Here is a 21382-nt window from a genome sequence, read left to right on the forward strand (position 1 = left end):
GTAAAAGTTTGTCTTTTTGGGTTTATTTAGTTTATTAGCTTTCTTGCCGAAAGATAGATAAGAAGACTGATATCACTCTGAAGACTGTATGGTGAAAATGAAGCTACAGCTAGCACCCAGCTAACTTAGCTCAAAGATTGGGACTATCAACTTCGTGGAGTCTCTGCTGGTTGCTGGGAAACTGGTGCCAACCCAGAAATAGGGAAGGGAATAAGTATTTTTCTTAAAATGTCACACTACTAACTCTGTGCAGCTGTGAGGTCATAAATGCAGTCTGAGTCCATCAAAGTTACATTTTCTGTTCAATCTCAGGAGCAAAAGGAGTGGTATCTTTTTTCTAATCTTCAAAAAGTTGTAACCTTGTAATGATTTTTCATAAACCACATCTCCATCTCAGTACAGCCGAACGATAGCTGAACAAATAATATCATCTTCGCCAAAATGGGTCGATGCCTTTATCTGTGCCTGTATGGGTGCGTGCGCATGGATGTGAGCATTATTGTGTTTCCGTTAGGACAGAACTGTCTGTCCCCATCCCTGCTGAATTAAGAGAATGATTTCATATAAAAGGAGAACAGCATGTCAGCACATCTGCCAGCCACTGGCTGTTCTTGAGAAACGTCAGAAATCCATCAGACTCTCCCAGCACGCATACCCCCCATCTATGAAGCCGACACATTCCGGTCAAGATGTCTTCCTCCAACTGCAGCTTTTCCCTGAAGTGCAAGGCTCCCCGCCCCTAGCGTCAGACATGAGAGGTTTTGACATGGGTCAGAACCTCTCACTCTTGTCTTTTTTTTTACTGTAACTGGTGTAAGTTGCTGATTTTTTTTTTTTTTTCTCACAAAGCCTGCAATAAGACTCTGTCACCACTGTGATGGGTCAGTGGGATCATATGTTTTCATCCCTCCATGTTTGTATGAGTACCACTGAGTACTGTGTACCGTTCAGCAATCAAGCCTTCACTGTTAATTTAAGTGGGGATTATATTGACAACAGCAAATGGATGTATCTGCTTCACAATGGATATATATATTGGCTCCAATCATGCTCTGTTTATTCAGTCGTAAGCAATCGGACCGGTAGACAGCAGCAATCGTACGCCTTTACTGTCACATGTACACTCGTCGTAGAGCTGCATGAAAAACGCGCATTTCCTGTACACGTCATGCTGTGAGCAACTGAACGCTGCAGAATTTCCTGGAAAAAATACATCAATGAAATCAATGAGTGACAGACCCTGTAACAGCTGGACTCTACTGACTTTGCCGGAGGGGAGGGGCTTGATTTCTTGCTCGTATGAGGAGCACTTGGCAGTTTCATTGCAGCGTGCCTTCGTTCTCTTCTTTTGGTTCATAAAGACTAGTTAGTTATGTAGCCAATCAAAAGACACAGTAAGACGAAAATGATTCATTGTAGTCCGCACTGACAGATTGTGACGAGCATACACACCTATGTCTACACATTTTTCACCTAACAACATGAAACTGCACAGATGTTTGAAAGGAGGGTACTGAGATAAGGTTCTGACTGTGTTTATTTATCTACATAATAACTTTTCTCTCCACATTATGGAAAATATTTAATTTCATACATATAATATAACACATCAATATGGCTTCTGAAGACATCAACCATTACCACCACAGTTCAACTGTGAATACTGTGAGGCAAAACTAAAGGGCCAGTTCACCCAAATTACAAAAAAAAACATATTTTCTCATATACCTCTATTATCTTGTCAAATTTAAAATAAAATTGTACTGCAGACGTCTTTTAAATCTTTTAAAGGGATAGTTTGACTTTTTTTTGTCCAAACTGGTGACTCCCTCGAGCCGTGTCTTCACCATGACTTTACCAGGCAGCCAGCAGAGAGTCCAGGAAGTCTCTATGCCCAGCCAAGAAATAGTTAAGCACATAATCACCCGTAAAAAAAAACCACAAACTGTCATTTTTACACATTTTTTTTTGTATGGCTTAAACAAACAATATATAATGTGTTAATGTGTGAGCTACATAGATGATGTTGGGTGAATTTTTTACCGTTGGACAGAGGCAGGCTAACTGTTTCCCCATGCTGTTTCCCAGTCTTCATGCTAAACTAGATTATCCACATCCTGGCTCCAGTTTAATACTTAATGTGCAGACTAGAGCGAGACTGATAAATACGCTAGGCCGATATATGCTTATTGTAAATATATGGGTAGTAGTGTATACGTCAGCCAATAAAGTAAGAAAAAATGTCAGTAAAGAAATACCAAACTAGGTTCCAGATAATTTAGAAAAGGGGTCTTTGTTATATAGTCTGTCCATCAGAGAGCACAGACAAGTTGATTTTTCAACGGTAAATGTCTCACTCAGTACGTACCTTGGTCACAATTCTTATTTAAAAAAAACAAATCTAATGCATCTGTATCAAGATTGTAATTTATATTCTTAAAAATTACTGTTGGAAAATAGATTTAATTATCTGATTTTTTCAACCTCCCAATTAGCAATATCAGCATCAGCCTCAAAAATCAAGCACCGGTCGGGCTTTTGCAGTTTTACTTAGCCATAACGACAGTTGTGGTTGAATTTGGCCAGGTTTTGAGATATCCGTCTCTGAGGTTTTTATGCAGTGGTGAACAGAATTTCATTCCAAGAGTTTACAGCATTGAGAAATTATATTTCATGAAGAAATTCAACATTAACAGTTACTAGTTAAGCCACAGAATATGCTATAATCAGTTTTCATGGCAAATACTATCTACTAAAGACACGGAGGAACTTTTGACAGTGTCTTTCGTGGCAGTTGTACCACCTACTTGGTTAGATACCACTAGAGGTAAGTTAGGAAATGTGTTTTTATATTTTGAGTGAACTGAGACAATCACACAGTACACGTGCTGATTAAAGTTTAGCATGTTTTTTTTGTAAGGGATTTAAATGAGATGCACAGTACAACTTAATTATATTTTTGCCTGGATTAGTTCCAAAGACCTTTCAGTCTGTTCTGCCCTCAGCTTCGTGTCTGCTTTTATGCCTCCACGCTGGCTACAGCCGTGGCCGAGACATAATGTTTACACGTTGACGGTCCGTCCATCCGTCTCATTAGTATCTCAAGAACGCCTTGAGGGAATTTCTTCAAATCTGGAACAAATGTCCACTTGGACTCAAGGATGAACTGATTAGCTTTTGGAGGTCAAAGATCAGAGGTCATGGTGAACCCACAAAATAAGTTTTTGGCCGTAACTCAATATCAATTTAGGTTGACACTGTGTTGTTTTGGAAAATTAATATGTTCATCCACCTCTACACCATGAAAACCTTCTGAGGGAAAATGATACTGGCATGTTTTTGTGTGTTTGTCTGTGTGTGCAGAGGAATATTTAAGCACTGGCATTATCATATGACTAATTCTAATATTGTTTTTATCATGTGGGCGTTCGTGGTGATTTAATGGGATTGCTTTCAGCTTTTTGGAAAGCAGATGAAATTGGAGTGTGCCTGACTGTGGCTTGGATTTGTCGCTTATGCCTGTGATGCTGTAGGTTGTTTATGTGCGTGAGCGGCTTATTTAGCCAGAAGTGAATCATTAATGTGTTTACACCCAGGTTAGTTTGTGCAGGCTGACCCATGCAGCAAAGTCATGTTGGTGGAGGCATATGTTAGATTATATAATTTGGGATTTATACAGCCTGGAGAGCAGGATTTCTCCTAGTATGACTACTCCCCAGGGACTAAAGGAGTGGGAGGCTCCGAGTTTCCTGTTAAGAATGATACATACTGATAATCAATATTTAGGTGAAAAGATGCCTGTGGGCAAAAACACCTGGATGCATTAGTATTTGGACATTATGTGTGTGTAGGTGTGTATTTAATGCTTGAATCAACAGTTTGGTAGGTGCAGTCTTTGCTGAGTGTTCAGACATTTCTTTGACAATATCCAAAGGAAAGGTTTTGGTTCTTACCTCACTCACATTTTGGCATATAACTTCAAAGTGTCACTAACTCTAGCCATATGTAGAATGAGAAAAGTTATCTAGAGCTCCAGTGCTGGGAGATATTCAGCCTGCCTATTTAAAGACTTTTGCTACTCAGAGTACTCATATAAAGCTCTGCCAAGTCTTATCTGGGCCTTTATTGTTATCAGAGACAGTGCAATTCCTCTTAAAAAAAAAAAAAAAAAAATCTGTCTTGAATTCTTGATCTGCTAGCTTTGACGGCTATAAATGGTACATTCTGTCCCGGGCAGCCGGGCAGAAAAAGCTGACTCCCTGTTACTGTTATAGAAGGGTTTTTTTCATAAAAAAAAGCTTTTAAAAATATTAAAAGGCATCTGTGAGGCTTGAGTTGAGATTCTGCACTTCAGCTCCTTCGAAGACTTCAATGTTTTATTGAAAAAAACAACAAATTGTTGTGATCGGGAAAGCTAGACAGCTCATAACTCCGAAGAAGTGAGACAGTTGTCCTTTTGACTGTTTCCAAGAAATGGGACATGGTCATATGGTGATGTCAGTTGTTTGTGTTTTAGAAAATATGTTTTTCATCAGCACATACACACGCTCAGTTACATCAAAAACAAGCTGAAATATGACTGCCCTTCAGCGTTCAAAAGTGTTTTTCTCAAACATCACAACTGCCAAAAAAAATCCATACAAGCCATCTACAAGTACAACAATACAACTTTAAAAATTATCATAGCATAAGGTTAGTTTGGATTATGTTTGGTATCATTGAAGAAAGCTTTGTTCAGAAATACTGACAGGGCTTTGCAAGACTGGAGGGTCTTGATTCTGGATTTGATTTATCCCCCTTAATACCTGATATTGATTGGCCAAATACTATTAACCAAACACAACTTATACCAAATACTATAGTCACATCCAGCAGTGCAGGATTTTTTTGTCCTAATTGCACTAGTGTTTAAGCTCCTCTTCCTGAAGTGACTCATAAGTCAGCAACCTGTTTGGTCAAGCAGAGCTGTTTATAACTCCACTGTCTTTCACACCCACTGCCATTCACACAAAAATGCAGGGACTAAAAGGAGGGTACTCTGGAAAACACTCAGGCGCCAACAGCTGTTCATTATTCATATACAGTTTTTTTTTTGTTTGTTTGTTTTTTGCCTTAAAATTTTACACTGAATGCATCTGTATATCTAAAACTAAAACAGTGTTGTGAGTGGAGGTATTTTGGGTGTTAACTAATCAATACGTTCAAGTGTGTTGTGTGGTGTTTGTGTTTTGCAGGCGACCTATCGTCCGTTCCTGCGACAGATCCTGGAGGAAGTCTTCCACCCTGACAGACTTGAATGTCCCGACATTGAGCACATGTCCGGAGGTCTCACAGACCTGCTCAAGACCGGCTTCAGTATGTTCATGAAGGTCAGACATTACTCAAACACACACACACACACACACACACACACACACACACACACACACACACACACACACACACACACACAAACATTTGTATGTTATGGGGTCAACTTTGCCACATCCTCTTAACCTTTGCCATCCACCCACTGTGGACAATGAAGTGCCTTCATCGAAAGGTTGAACTTGACCTGATTTCATAAATTGCTGATTAAGCTGCCCCTGTCTGCACATATTCAGTGTTTAATCTAGCAGGACAATTACAGAATCAAAAGCACCACTATGTGACCTGTATTTACCTGCCGCTTTTATCCTAAACCAGAATTCTGCCCTTAGACACATAGATGTTTATATTTGATGTACAGCCCTTCTTACAGTAATATAACCCAGATCAAAAGCCTGTCTGTATTAGAATCTTCACATCAAACATAATTGCAAAATTGTCAGGTAATACAGTATATTCACTGATTCTGCCATCGGGAGGTGAAAGAAAAAGACAATACATAATCCATTTTCAAAAGGATCACACTTTATAGGACAAACAGCCATGTCTCTCCACACGGAGTCACCTGCTGCTTCTTTTTACTCCAAATTTCATTAAATTAAATGCCCCATACCACCATCGCAAACCTAGGTGCTAGTGCCGGTTCGGAGTTGGATCAATTGCAAACTTTCTAAGAAACGGTTTGCCTTTCCACGGGCCAGAGGGCCACCATAGAGCCCTGTCATTATGTCACTGTATACGTCTGTATATATCTCCGCTTTCCACACACATAAGTTAAAGACAACGGCTGCGCTGTGCCCATTTCGGCAGTCAACTGAATGAGATGTATAGAGAGGTGTGCCTGCAGAGGGAAACCGCGACCTTGCGCTTGCGGGACAATACTGGCAATTCTCCTCCACGGAAAGTAGCTAAGGTTTGTCCAAAAGTCGCTAGATTTGTCACTAGGTGCTTTTGTGAAGAACACTTACTAAAAGGTTGTGAAAAGTTGGCAAATCTAGTGACAAAGGCGCTAAGTTGGCAGCACTGCCTGTTAATGACTCTGACGACGCAATAGAAATTCTTTGCACCAATTCATTTTGAATGAACAGAGGTCAATGGGGAAACTCCAATACTCGGCCGGTCAATCAATGGTGTTGCTTTTTGCGGCCCAGCCAAAAAAAAGGGTGGGGGGGCAATACATTCTAGCACCTATCATCTGAATCATTAATCAAACATATTTTGTTATCGATAATAAAATGCATGTAACCATTACACCAGGTTACAGCTATGAAGAATTTGTTTTGTTTTGTAGGCAAAACATAATCCTCAGATGACACCATCCCAGTATGTGGTCTTGGAACAAAAGCTTATTAGGAACAGAAACACTAGAAGAGAAACTAATACTGTTTGTGGCCAGCCAGTAGTCAATACTAGGATTTAGATTTAAAAAATATTTTAATTACTTTTTCATCCATTTTAACCAAAATTTCACCTTTTAAAACAATGCAGTTGGACTTGCAGAGAAAGGAAAATTGCTGGCAGAAATTGCACACCATTTGTTGTTAATTGCCTGCTTGATTGAATGATCAATTGATTTGTTCTTTCAATCATTCATTTAGTAACAGTATTTATTCATTCTTATAAAGTTCTGATTGTATCGGGGGAAACAAAAAGATCAGAATTTTCGGGTTGTACTAATGTTTTGGCCAAATTGTTTTCTTAAACAGACATGTCGTTGGCTTGTGGGTAATGTATCTCCACCACAGAGCAGCTCACTATCCATGGTCTGATTATTCCACATCTGGGCCTGCTTAAAGGTATGATTACCCAGGGGGAGGAATTAGACTGGTTGTGTAACCATGGCCTGGTTTTTACACAATTAAGGAACTTGGCCCACGAACCACCAACTCAGACAGACTAAACCTATAAACCTGAACTTGAAAAATTCTATAGTAGCACAGTGCACACCATTTATGCAATAAAACACCCCAATAAAACTTCTATTTTAAAACAGAGGACCTATGCACACTCAGAGTTTATCATTAAACACACTGGACCCCGGTCTGGATTATGATCCACTGAAAGCTTGTGAACTGTTGCTTAGCTGTCTGTAACCAAGTTTTGTGTGTCTGGTGTGCCATGTTTAGTCCTTGTTTAACAGATTCCCAGTTGTGCAGGAGATCTGACTCCTGGTCTCTCAAACGTTAATTCAGCCGCAGTTCTTCCATCTGGCTAACACCAGCACATATACGTATATTTAAAGTCCTAAAGTCACAGGATATCTCACATATATGGAGCACAGTTTGCTATTTGCTTATTAGCACTCTACTGATGCTTTCATGTGAAGGCAGGTTTTTCTTAATGTGCCACCGAAATTGACAGTGCAGCATGTTTCTTTGTAACTTACTTTAAGATGTCCAACATGAGGAAATCAGGAGAACAGGACAACAACATATAGCTTTACTGAACAAATAGCCTATCGATGTGGGCTCTGACGGTCGTGTGACCCTCATCTTGCAAAGGGGTGCATGATACACCGATTCTAGAAAGGTATCGCAATACCCTGCCGTTAAGAACGGTACCTTACCCCATTTTATTAGTGCTGATACTTTAAGAATGACATTGTTTTAATAAGAGCCGTATTTCCTGAGTTGAATTGATGTACGACAGCAGGGCAGTGTATGTTTGCAGCGCTCTGCTTCCACTCACCATGAAAGCGACACAACGAGAGGCATGGCTGCAGATACGACCGTCCACGGCTTGTCGACAAAGCAGACGCACAAAGCAAAATATGACATCATTTTGCTTACATAGCAACCATGTCAGGGCAAGCCCTCGCACAACACAAAGCCCGTCTGTTAAAAAAAAAAAAAAAAACCTACGCAGACCAAGGAAGCCAACACATCCAACTTGGCAAAGCATCTTGCTGACAAACATGCTGACTTGTTCAGAGAATTCAAAGAGCGACAGGTAAGGGAATGTGATAGATAATGTAATTACATCATGCCCATGCCCTGAACTATAAGTCAAATGAGTGTTTATTATTTTGTGACAAACAAACGTTTAAATTGTTTTATCTTTTCAGCTAACTTACCAATGTGCAAACATCTCTATATGCAAACACAAAATTCAGACTGGTAACATTAATTGTACCATAACTTGCAAGCTGCTAAAAATCAGCCATTTATAAGAATGCAGATCAACAACAGCAATTATAAATGATGAATTTATACCTAGTCACCACTGGTAATTGTAATCATGGCATGTACATTTCTGTCAATAATTATTTGTGTCACTAGAAAAATGCGGTAAGTAAAGAACAGACGTCCGCCAGGGAGGTATGTTGAGTCTTATTAAACGCTGTTTAATAAGGGACATCTGGTTGTTACTATAAAGTTAACTCTCAAAGAAATCACATAAAATATAGTAGTATAGGGGACATCAGATTACTGCATACCGTGTAAAGCATTAATACCACCTTGATCCTTGATCTAATTATTTACAATAATCCAATTATATTATAAATTTATGAATTCACTGGCAAAAACAGATCTACGTGTATGAGCAAGATAACAAACAAGAAAACACTTAACGACACATAAACTACAATTTTATTGAGCCTGAAAATAATAAGGATTTAATGACATTAACTTGCACGCTTCAGTAGTGCACTAAAGTAGACTGAACACAAATGACTCAATACACCTCCTGTGCGGAGGTCTGCAGTCTACTGAGTGCATTGTGTAGTTTTCTATTAAGTGAAATTAGATAAAAAATGATAATAGATGAGAAAAGGCTAGAGGAATCATTTCAGTATCACATCAAAGTAATTAGGCAGGTATCGTAATCGAAGTCATAATTTTGGAATCGTGACAACACTACTTGCACATCCATTGACTGTACTGGTCTTTAGGGAGTGTCTGCTGCTTATAGCCATGGATGATTTTAAAAAGGCTGAATATGGTACCACCAATCCGCCCCAGTGGCCACGCGCGGTATTGCAACGAAAAAATCCCCTGCAGCCTAAAAAAGCATTTCCCACATAGACTACCGTTATAATATAGATGTCTGTGAAACTGGTAACAGGGTACTTTGGACTGCAAACAATTGGATTGTGAATTTTTAATGCATAAAGATTTTATATTTATTAAATGCACAATGAAGCCAACCCGAAAGCTTGGTAAACCACTTCTTTCTAACTCCACACCCCCCGATTTTTTTCACTTTCAAACCTGTAGTCTTCCGCCCCAGGCAATACTGACTCAAGTGACATCACTTGAGGAAATCTATCAGATTTCAAGCAGCTCCCACAAAAGAATTTATACAACTTTTTTGACATACACAGTGGAACCCCCAATACCTCTAAATGGACTTTGATATGTAAAATTGGTGGAGTTCCCCTTTAAGTACAGTTTTGAGGGAGTTGTACTTTACCAGAGTATTTCAATTTTATGCTACTTTATGCTTCTACGGTACTATATATCATATGCAGTTTCTGCCTGCTTAATGACTTTTAATTTTGTTAATTTAAGTACATTTGGTGATAAACTTTTCCATCTTATGCTCTCGGCACACAGTTTTTATTCAAGTTACTGGGCGCTATTTTTGAGTTCCATACCCAGACCTTATAATAAGTATGCAAGCTCATTCTACAACAGAGTGAACGCAGGTATTGCACAGAATATTATAACTTTCTATGCAGTGAAGTAATGGCCTGGCTGAAACCTATCTTGAAAACAACTGCAGCTTTTGTATTGCCCCATTCTTTCCGTCAGGCCAACTTACATTTTATGTTGTCAAAATACTTTTATTGACCTGAATCAACCTGAATTAGTTATAACTGCTATTGCACTGCTTTTGTTTTTAAAATGTTAGTTTTAAGCCTTTAATTGCTTTTTGCAATGCTTCTTATTTCATTGAAATAAAATAAAAAGGGAAGCAGATTCATTAGAAGTGTATGGACCATCATCCAATATCTAAGTTGGAAACCACTGGTATATCATATCAAACCACTGGGTATCTGGTCTAAAACACCAAGAATTTTTGTGAACAGCATTTTAAGAAACCCTGTGTATATATTCGATCATCAGGACAAATTATAATGTTTTGTCCTCCACACTAACACATGGCAGCACATTTCATCTCACATCTCCTTACCGCACACTTCTGTAACCCCCTCCCTCCCCGTCTGACCGATGCCAGTACACATGGTTCAGACACTCACAGCTGCAGTGTGTCTGGATCCAGCAAACACACAGGTGGTGGATCTAACTGCACATGGAGCTGGTGTGTCTGTGATGCCTTGTGATGACAAGTGCCACCAAATCTGTCTGGAAAATCTAACACGAGCAGATACACTAAAAAGCACTTGTTCACACATTTTTATCAAGAAAAACACATGTTGAGTCATCCTTGACACGCTTCACCCCAGCCTGCTTGCGCTTCACGTGTACAGCCACTCACACCTCGGGTCCGCCCCCTGCAGCTCTGATTGCTCGGTTACCATTCACAGGCTGCAGGTGTGTCCTGACTGCATGTTTGCCACCCAATAGCACAAAGCAGTTATTCTCCCACAGCCAGTCACAATCAGCAGAAACATAAGACTTTGTCCTGCTGTCAAAATTCATCTTTGACTGACAGTTTATAGTCTGTTTTTGCTGCAGTAGCAAATGTCTGAGTCCGTATGACGTTCCTGACACAGGTGATCTGGGACATTTGTTTGTGTCTGTATGTGTTGTATGAGGTTATGTGTCTGCTTACATGTCCATGTGTCAGCCATCTTAACACCAGGGTGAGAGGACATCTGCTGACTGGCAGCGACCTATTTCCTGGTAGAGCCTGCCTTCATCAGTATCACCACAATATCACAGGGGTCCAGCCGAGCAGTGACTCAGCAACAAGACACATAATATGGAGAGGAAATGATTAAGTGTTCCCTGGACAATGTGGGTTGTTTATCACAGACTGTTCTATTACGGGAAACCGTATCAAAACCTCAGATAGCCTAACACTGCACTGACCTATCACAATGTCCCGTCTTGCCTCCAGGTGAGTCGTCCACATCCCAGCGACAACCCTCTGCTCTTCCTCTTTCTGGTTGGAGGTGTCACACCCGCAGAGCTTCGTCTTATCAAAGAGATTGTCACCACACACAAACCAGGGACTCAGGTGAGTAGGTAGAAGCCAATTGTCTTTTACCACCAGGTGACTAACAGATGTCCATTTATGAATAATCATGGTTGTTGTTAATTTGAGAATGCAAATTGCTTATTTTGTGTGCACAAGTAAATGTCCATGACACCAACAGGGCTCTGTACGTGTGCTCTATTATTCTGATAAAGAATTTAAATCATACATCACCCCTGAAATACAAAAAATAAAAAATAAAAAAAACCCGGCAAATGTTAAACACAAGGGTAATTTCTCAAACTCTTACTTTAAAAGGGCAGGTGAAGTCTTTCAGAGCTTCTTATGGATGTTAACTGTGCGAGTGAAAGGCCTGTGGAGTTGGTGTAAGGGAAGGAACTCTGAGCAATTGTACTGAATCTATGTAAGACTTGATTGTATTTTAATGTTTTAGGTCCAAGATTTTGGACAACTTATGATCAGACTCCTCATGAACAAGATAGGGTGTAATACTGAAAGCATTAGAAGTATTACTGTACAGTATGTTGTCTTTTAACTGAATTAAGTCGTATTTAAATAATCCTGAAGATAATAATGTAAAGTTATATTGATAAAAGTTGTAATGTACCTTAGTGTGCTAAAATAATGTTTTAAATGTGCTTGCTGTATGTTCCGTTATGCTAGCATAAGTACTGAAAATAGATTTTCTTCTTAGGCCTGCATGTACTGTGTTGAGTTTAAAGCATAACATTCCAAGCATTGTTGCCCTTCTCCAGCTGTGAGAGGCAGTAGTGGGATGTACCTAAGTACACTTACCCCAGTACTGTACTTACAAGAGTACCCCACCACATTAGCGTGATAAATCAAAATCCCTGCAGCATCCTTTTTATTCCACGCATTCTTCTTCTTGTCAACACCTGAGGCCTACATTATCCCCAGTGCAAACCCGCCATTCACTCAAGACTTGGGTGTGTTAGGCTAGTGCCGGCCAATGCAGCTATTAGCCACTAGCCTCACACAGAGATGAGGAACGGGCTACAGAGATCTGGTGAGCTCACTTCTTTCTAACTCCACACCCCCTGATTTTTTTCACTTTCAAACCTTTAGTCTTCCGCCCCAGCCAATACTGACTCAAGTGACATCACTTGAGGAAATCTATCAGATTTCAAGCAGCTCCCACAAAAGAATTTATACAACTTTTTTGACATACACAGTGGAACCCCCCAATACCTCTAAATGGACTTTGATATGTAAAGTTGGTGGAGTTCCCCTTTAAGTACAGTTTTGAGGAAGTTGTACTTTACCGGAGTATTTCAATTTTATGCTACTTTATGCTTCTACGGTACTATATATCATATGCAGTTTCTACCTGCATAATGACTTTTAATTTTGTTAAATTAAGTACATTTGGTGATAATAGCTCGATAGTTTATGCAACATTTTGAATGCAGGACTTTGAAAGGCCTGTTCATACCTGGTAGTAACATGCATCTTGGGTGATCCGATCACAAGTGGACAGCTCTAAGTGCCGGTGTGAATGCACCTAAGACGCATTGAGGACACTTTGAGATCCGATCGCTTAGACCACCTTCAGAGGTAGTGTAGGCCGCATTCTTTTAGCAGTGTGTACGCCAATGTGTCCTGGGCCACATTGAGGGACCACCTACTCAACGGACGTACTCTGCATAAGCGGACGTACGTACTCATTCGCAAACAAATACGACCTATCTCGTAACCTTGCTTTGTCCACGACGTCTGAAAATTTCAAAAAGCTCATAGAGATATATTTACAAGTGAACATCTTGGGCAATTTGGTTTGTCTGAACATGTCAGAGAATAGACCCAGTCTGTATTGTTTTGATTTCTTCTCCCTCTCCTTCTTCTTCTTATTCTTCTTTTGATTTCTGGCAGACTAGGCACAGGAAGTGCATTCCTGCCTTTTAAATAAAATATCTAAATTTCTATCACCACTGGCTCAAACTAACTGAAACAATGTTAGAAGGACAAAAAAAGATAATGGAATTTTTGTGGCAGGTTATGTGTCAGTCTGTTTTTTTATTAGAATCAGCCAGTGCAGAACTTTACAAAATTAGAAGCAAGCAATGTGTGATACTTAAGGGTTTGACTTGTATAAATAAAAGGGCAAATATACTCTAAGTCATGTCACTGATAGAGCTCTTGTTTTGTTAACCAGTAGAGGTCCAACCCAACAGGCCAGTCACTCAATAGCAGAGCACTGTTTTTCTATTTTATTACATTTTACCACCGGATGGATACATTATTATGTATCCACTTAAAAACATTGCAGACAAAGATTATATGTGGATGAATCATCAACATCCACTTGATAAATCTGTGTTATTATATCGCAAACGGTCTAAATGAAGCTACAAGTTGTTGCTAGTCAGTTATTAAAATTTTCTCCAGAAGCATTTCATGTTCCCTTAGAAACGCAAAATTGTAAAAGTTTAACCCAGTAAAGCGATCATCAAAATATACATTCAGCCAGAAAAAATGAAAATAGAGTCTACAGAATTCAGCTGACATTGAATTGAACTGAGTCATCTCTTTAGCCATCAAAAGTTAAATGGTCAGAGATAAAACATAGGAGAGACTCCCATGGCACATTTAGGTGACTCTCTCAGGGCACTTTTACAAACTGTCCACCTTCAGACAGATTCAGACGGGTCCTGGCAAAGAATGAACGACCATAAACACTGACCTACATACACAGGTGGCTCAGATTAGGTGTAGAGGTGAAAGCGCCATCTGGTCTTTACACTAATTAATTGCATATTTGAGATGTGTCTGTCTGCCTGTGTGTTTGAGTGGTGTAAGTGCTGATCACATATGCAGTCCACAGTGACATGTAAAACATACATATGAATGCGTGTTCTTTGGGTGAAAGGAGTGCGAGGAAAGCGAAGAGGGGGATCAGGCTGGGCGATGTGGGTCTGTCTTAATAAAAGGCTTTTAGAAGGAGGCCAGGGTCAGTAAAAGGTCTGGCGAGGATCAAAGCCTTCCATCTGTAATCGGGAAAACTGAATAAAGACGAGCTCAGATAATAACCTGATGGCCCACACACACAAAGAGACCTCAGGAGACACACTCTAACCTTAGCACAGACATGCACAACATACTTTGGAAAGGCCTGTGTGTGGACAAGATATTCATGAAGTCCCACTTCATCTTCCACTGAAATTCCACTGAAAACAAACTACAAAGTTTTGGTACTGCACTTGGACAAAATTCCTCTGAAACAGACTCAGTCTGCCATTATAAACAGGCCAGTTGCCAATTTTAGGTGCTGACCCAGAGTTAAAGCAACACTGCTGCAGAAAAAACAGAGCTTCTCTGTTATACAACATAAGAAAGCTGTAGCTCTGATTCTAACCAGAAACTACTAAGAGAGCGAATGTCTCAGCTAATGCTGTAACATCTTCAAAATCTGTCATTTATAAACACAAGATGTATGTTTTTTAATCTGCATCTGAGCCCAGACCTGCATCCAAATAAACCTGTATCAGTATGTACATCATGGGGTATACTGTGTGCTGTGTGTCAGAGTTGTGTCATTCAAAGAAAGTGCAGCAGTTAATGAAAGAAAAGCATTTAAAAATGTGTGGATCCACACCAAAAGTCATTCACTTGTTCCTTGGGTAATTGCCAAACTTTCCACTTAATTTCATTTTTTTTTCCTAAATGTAATGTGACCCTCACTAAAGTCTATCTTTTTAATGTTTAAGCCCCCCACCCAGACATCACAGATGAATGTAAAACGTTTGTACCAGTAGTGTGCTTCTTTGCACAGCTTGAATTCCCAGTGAATTATTAAGCCCTTTTCAGACATGCACCTCTTACACAATTGTAGTGACACCTTTACATCATTTACACGATGGTCTGAATAGGCACCCAAGTCACTTTTACTTGGTTTCATTGTTTGTATTTAAAACATGTGCCCAGGACTCCCTGGAAAAACAGAATAGAATTGATACTGTATCTATAAATTGACACCTTGTGTCTGGCTTAATGTACATTTCATTTGAACTACCTTTTAATTCATAGTCATTGGACATTCCCAGACTGTGACGGGACATGTGATGTTTATGGCCAATTGCAGCCTATATGGACATTTCCACCAGTGCAGCTATTTACTACTCTGGCAACCTTTTTTTATTTTTACTGTTTGTATATACTTGTTCTAAACATATTAAAAGCTGTAATAAAACCTTCAAAATGATCCCTAAATGATCTCTTACGCACAAAAAAACAAAATTGTTTTTGTTTGAAGTTATGGAGATTCTTTTCGTTTCAGATCAGGTTACGTAATCGTTATTTCCTCCCTCTCTGTGTATTGAATTTTTATCCGTTCCAGCTACATGAATGAATTAAAGAACATCCAGCAAAATGCTTGACCATAAAGCTTCATTACATAAGCTTGACATTCTACGCTTGTGCACTAATTGGACTTTATAATATGTAGCAAAATGATGTACATAGTATAATAAATTATGTAAAGTGATTTTTAAAAATGTATTTGAACATTTAAAATTTAAGGCTTTAACAGCAAAATAGGTTTTAAAATACATCCATCCAGCCTATGAGAAAGCTGAGAACATCTGTCTGATTTCAAATCACTCATTTTTAACTTGTTAAAAAATGCACTTCATCTTTCACACCAGGTACCAAATATGACAACCACTGTGGTTCTTTCCATTACGGTTCTGTCAAGTCTGCATAGTGCCATAACCAACACTTACGCCTATGTCTCAATGACAGAAAGCCACCATTTTAACAGAAAGACAAAGCCAGCAATGTTACATATGCTACGTTTGAAAAGGAATGAATAGCAACCACTTTCTCACAGTTGTTCCAACGCAACGTCTGCCTGATCTTATCATGTGACCACATTTATCACCAGCCAAAAAGTATTTTTTTGAGATAACACGCCACCTAAAAAGCAGTAAAACACTAAAAACAAACAGGGACCAAAACATAACCTCCTCGGTGGAAGTAATTAAATCAAACTGAGCAAATAAACCAGCTCCCATGCACCTTGTTAATTGCCAATTCGCACATAACTCGCCCGTACATTAATGTCTGCTACATTTATCAGCGTCGTGTTACACACTGTGTTGTTCTCCACTCCAGGTGCTGGTTCTGTCCACCAGATTGCTGAGGCCGACGGATATGCCCGAGCTGCTCTTCACCACCCAAAGACTGGCGCCGGATATCGGTGTCTAAAAAGGCCATCACGTGGAAACACACACCTGCACACGTGGAAGGACTGGTGCACCACAAACAAAAGCTGAAAATGGAAACCAAGGAAATGATAAGCAAATGCAACATCCCTGCTCAGTTGTTTGACCTAATTTAATTCTAAAGAGAACTGTAAAGTAATTATATCGATATTGGTTTTATCTTTCTTGGAAACAGTAAAGAAATTTTACATCAATGTGTGTGACAGACAACAGCCCCTGTCTTTCTGAGCACCAGGTGTAAAATTACCACAGTACGTGTCAGGTACTGCTTGCATCATTTGTTTGTTTGCATGTGCAGCACATCAGGCTCAGTAGTGGGCTGCTTCGACCAGGCTGCGTGAAAAGCAGGTCCATATGTGTGAACTCATTACAAGTGAAGGTGTGAACAGAGGAAGGCCCGCCGCCGTGGTGGAGAGAATACACACTCTCCGTTAGCGTCCACTCTCACCTGGCCACATCATATTGTGGCGAATAAGAGCAGAATAATTGACAAGTCGCTTCACACTGTCTCCTATACGCCTGATAATTCGCTCACACCTAGAGCTCACTTAGACCCTCCTGGGCCCCCCCTCGTTCTCCGTACTCTATTCTCTCCCACATGAATCACCGTAGCTAGAGCTCAGCAATTTCACCCACCTACGCACCTGCATTAGTTCTGCAAAACAATGGTCTCCCACATTTTGTCAAACACACAGGGAGCGTGGTATTCCAGTAAATCCTGTGTTCTGTAGTGCACTAGCCTGCCCGACAGTTCCGGACAGGATATTCAGGATTCACTAATTAGATTTTGAATTGTAAATAAGCTCGTCCCTAATGTACACACAATTAGGTTGTATTGGAAAAGTGCTTCATATCATTTTGTCCTCAGCTTCAGGGAGATTGCAATTCTCAGAAGAGTCCCTCGTGAAACAAGGTCATCTCTGAGAAAACTAACATGAACTCTTCCCGCGCTGTCAGCTCAGGCTATTTCAACAGCTCTTTTTATCAAATTGCTTTTCTGGGGTCAAGGATAGCGCTGGGTTTCTGGCTTTAGACATATCTAAAGATCTGAGAAGCGGCTATACAGTCAAGGCTTCTATTGTCTCCAGTTCTATTCATTGCTGCTGTTATCAAAGCATTTTGTAAGAATTGGTTTATTCATGGGTCAGACTACCTTTTTCTGTGTGCGTCATCTCCCTCCCAGTGGGAGTGATATTTGTCGTGAGTCTTATGGAGCCAAGGACATGACAGACTTAGAAGTGAAAGTTTTGAAATGTACTCTCCACATATTCTATAGTTTGTTTTAAAAGGAAAAAAAAAATAATGTACCACACAGATCTATGTTTGCTAGTACCTGCTGTCACATGCGCATATGCAAACTAATAAATGAAAAACCAGAGACAGAGTCAAATTCATCATCATTTTATTGTGAACAAAAACAGAATTCGTAGCAAATAAATAACAATAGGCCCTTTGGACTATTCCTTTTTATAAAGTGCATCAGTGATAATAACTGCTTCATGCTACATACTGTGTCTGCTGCCCCCCTACACCGCCCTCCCCACAACTCCCACCTCTACGCATCACTATGTTATGCACAATAATGCTTCTGGATACTCCAAAAAAATAAAAAATAAAAATAAAAAAATACTGCAGATATTGACATACAAGAGGCTGAGCACACACACACACACACACACACACGCGCACACACACAGCTGCACATAGCCCTGGCTCAAGTGGCTGGTTTGATAATACCAGCAATTAGCAGTGCCATGTAGTGGCCGTCTAAACACAGAGCTGCCACAGTGGGCCGCACAGCTAAAAATAAGCAGTAGAGTCCCTCACAGCTGCTGTTGCCAGGGGAGCTTGATTTACAGTTTTTGATTTTCCATGGAGAGAGTCCGGGGCTCAGTCAGCCTCACACAGATGCTTCTGTGTCCTCCCTTGTCTTTTCGACTCCTGAACAGGCGATGAACCTCCTCACTGCGTCTCCTCTCTCGTGGTATCTGTCAGGACAGACACCTGCTCACTTAGAGGTCATTACCTCCGTAGAGATTCATCTGCCTCCCACTATCGAGAGCCCACCGCTGTTCATCTCACAACTGCCTTCTTCAGCCAGACTGGAACAGGACTTCAGTGGAGAAGTGCGAATCTTCTCTGCTCTCTTTTCTCTTCGACCTTCAATGCTTTCTTTCTTTTTGTGCTCGCTCTGGACCACTTTCGATTTCCAACCCTCACACCGAAGTTACAGTCCTGACTTTTGCAGACAGTGCTTGCTTGAAACGCCTCTTCAGATCTTGCATATTGGGAGATTTCGGCCTGGGGATGAGGGGCGAGCGCCTCTTCTCCGTGGCAGCGCCTGCAGAGGTGTTCGAGGAGTTGGGGGCAGGGGGCGGCTGCTTGGCTAGCTGGCAGCACAGCCTGTGGAAAGCCCCGTGCACCTGGCTGTAGTCCTCGCTGGCAGACACTTCGTAGAAAGAGCAGCCCAGCGTTCCCGCCAGCAGAGGGCCCTGCTGGGAGTCAACCCGCCTCAGGTGCAGCAGGTCCGCCTTGTTGGCCAGAAGGATTACCGGCGGCACATTGGCACCGCCGGCACGAGCGACCAGTTGGTGCAACTTTTCGATCAGGTCGAAGCTGCGCCGGTCTGTCACCGAGTACACCAGCACCACAGCATCGGCCCACTGGATGGAGCAGCTCACGTGGTCAGGTAGACCGACGCCATTATCGGTCATCTGGCGAGCGGAGAGAGAAGGGAGACTGATTAAAACACGCCCCAGAACACTTACTCAGATAAACATTTTGAGCACTTTTCTGAATTCAGACCAGATTAAACGTTCCCCTGGCTTTATGCAGCTGATCTTTTGTAATGACTGGAATGCTGACTGAGGCAGACAGGAGCTATAGGGTTACTCCCCCAGAGCAGAGAGCTGTGGGAGACTGAGGAGTGTGGATGTGGACAAGAGTATCGTTTACCCCGGCCTCAGACATCCATTACCCTAAATGGGAGATTAGACATCCAGACTGATGGGCTCTGCTTCAGGTGGGGAAAAAAAAAATACAGTCACACATCTTCAGTGTTGGACTGATGCCCAGCCAGAAGAGGCTTAGATGATCTTAACAGTCGGACCGAATTTGATTATATTATCTTTGTATTGGATTAGCCACAGCTTGCAGAGAGATTTCCGTGTGTAAAACCCTGTCAGCTCTGTTACCTCATAGTCAGCACGGAGACAATAAAGTGTAACGGGTCTGGTTTCCGTCAGAAAAAGAAAAAAAAAAAAGAGATCTCACCTCCGCACCAGGGGTGTCCTGGACCTGGATGGTCACTTGCTCTCCGTCCACCTGGACTTCTCTAGAGTAGAGATTGCCTGCGCGCACACGGGAGGGAAAAGAAATAACCATTAGACACCGACAGTTTCGCCGCTGTGCCCGTTTCACCCCCGAATATCCCGTCGCCCAGGAACTCACCGGCGTTTCTCTCGTAGTCTCCGATGAAGCGCCTCGTCAGGAATCGCACCACGAGCGCTGAAATAAAGCACAGTCGTAGCGGAATATGAGATGACATGTCAAAGAATACAGGACAAGAGACACCACGCGACGACTCCGCTGCGAGTAAAGTGCACCACGAGCATTTTTCTGATTTCCTTACCCGTTTTCCCAACTCCGCTGCCTCCTATCACTGCCATTTTGATGACCCGGTTCGGGACCGAGTATTCGGGTGCCGGATACTCCGCAATCGTCGTCATGTTCTGGATGAGACGCATTTTTATCCCCCTCGATCGCCGTGTGTCGCTTCCGTCCAAAGTGGGGACAAAACTTATCTTTCCCGTGTCTTTAAGGAGTCCGCGGACACAGCCTTCGGTTGACGTTAATCCCGTGTTACACTCCCGACGTGGCTGCGGGGGAAGCGGTGGACACTGGCGCGAGGTGACTGGAGCTGAGGAAGCGCGCGGACTCAACGTAGCTGGCGAGGAGCGCACGCGGGCTTTATAGAGCTCGAGCGGCAGTCCCGTCTGATTGGACGCTGGTAAGCCGCCACCCCCCACCACCACCACCACCACCACCCACCCCTGTGCGCCCCCGACGAAACGTGGACATGCCAGCTTATACACAAGCGAAGAAAAGAGGGCTCCTGCAGCAGGTGGGAGCTCGAGCTCCAAACACGCTTTCGTTTGGAGGTGGAAAAGAGAGAAAGGTACTTTCTTGCTTCATGGCGACATGACTGTTGTCAGAGAATGGTATCGTGCTTTAAAAAGAAAAGCCTGAATGTAAACAGGAAAACTATTATTCTCTCATAGGAAACAACAAATCCCCTGCTCATCCATTCAAGCCACTGCTTGTGTCCTTCATTTCATTTTTATGTCGGATAAATCAGTTTTACCTGTGCAATTATCTGGGATGTGGATGAATCCTGTTCCTAGTGTTGCGTTGCAGCTGGTGACCTGTTCCGACATGCCCCTAAACTTGTGAATCTTCCACACAGGGGGTGATGTTGTACAAATAACCCCCCGCCACCGCCACCACCCACACACACACACACACACACACACAAACACCAAGCATTCATGCTGTGGACGTGAGAGCTACTGGCCCTCAACATCCAGGAATAACACAACATTTCAGACAGCTATCCACGAAGAGCAACAAAGAGCAGTAGAATACTCTAT

The 21382-nt window shown here is 41.5% G+C and overlaps 2 protein-coding genes across 2 annotated transcripts in view; one reads left to right on the forward strand and one right to left on the reverse strand.

Moving 5' to 3' along the window:
- The window catches only part of scfd2 (sec1 family domain containing 2), a 91714-nt gene extending 74787 nt beyond the window's left edge, over positions 1 to 16927 (forward strand). The window contains exons 7-9 of the mRNA XM_040128519.1: positions 5235 to 5369; positions 11395 to 11514; positions 16624 to 16927. Of these exons, the coding sequence (XP_039984453.1) occupies positions 5235 to 5369; positions 11395 to 11514; positions 16624 to 16716 (348 nt within the window). The 3' untranslated portion in view covers positions 16717 to 16927. The remainder of the gene's footprint in view (positions 1 to 5234; positions 5370 to 11394; positions 11515 to 16623) is intronic.
- A 1352-nt stretch (positions 16928 to 18279) lies between these two features.
- rasl11b (RAS-like, family 11, member B) lies at positions 18280 to 20670 on the reverse strand. Its single transcript, XM_040128520.1, has 4 exons — positions 20365 to 20670; positions 20184 to 20240; positions 20007 to 20083; positions 18280 to 19447 (listed from the first exon to the last, which is right to left on the reverse strand). Exons 1-4 carry the CDS (start codon positions 20477 to 20479, stop codon positions 18950 to 18952), a joined length of 747 nt encoding a protein of 248 aa, XP_039984454.1. The 5' UTR covers positions 20480 to 20670; the 3' UTR covers positions 18280 to 18949.
- Between the last annotated feature and the right edge of the window lie 712 nt (positions 20671 to 21382).

The sequence above is a fragment of the Xiphias gladius genome, chromosome 6 (genome assembly GCF_016859285.1).
Source record: "Xiphias gladius isolate SHS-SW01 ecotype Sanya breed wild chromosome 6, ASM1685928v1, whole genome shotgun sequence".
NCBI classification, from domain to species: domain Eukaryota; kingdom Metazoa; phylum Chordata; class Actinopteri; order Istiophoriformes; family Xiphiidae; genus Xiphias; species Xiphias gladius.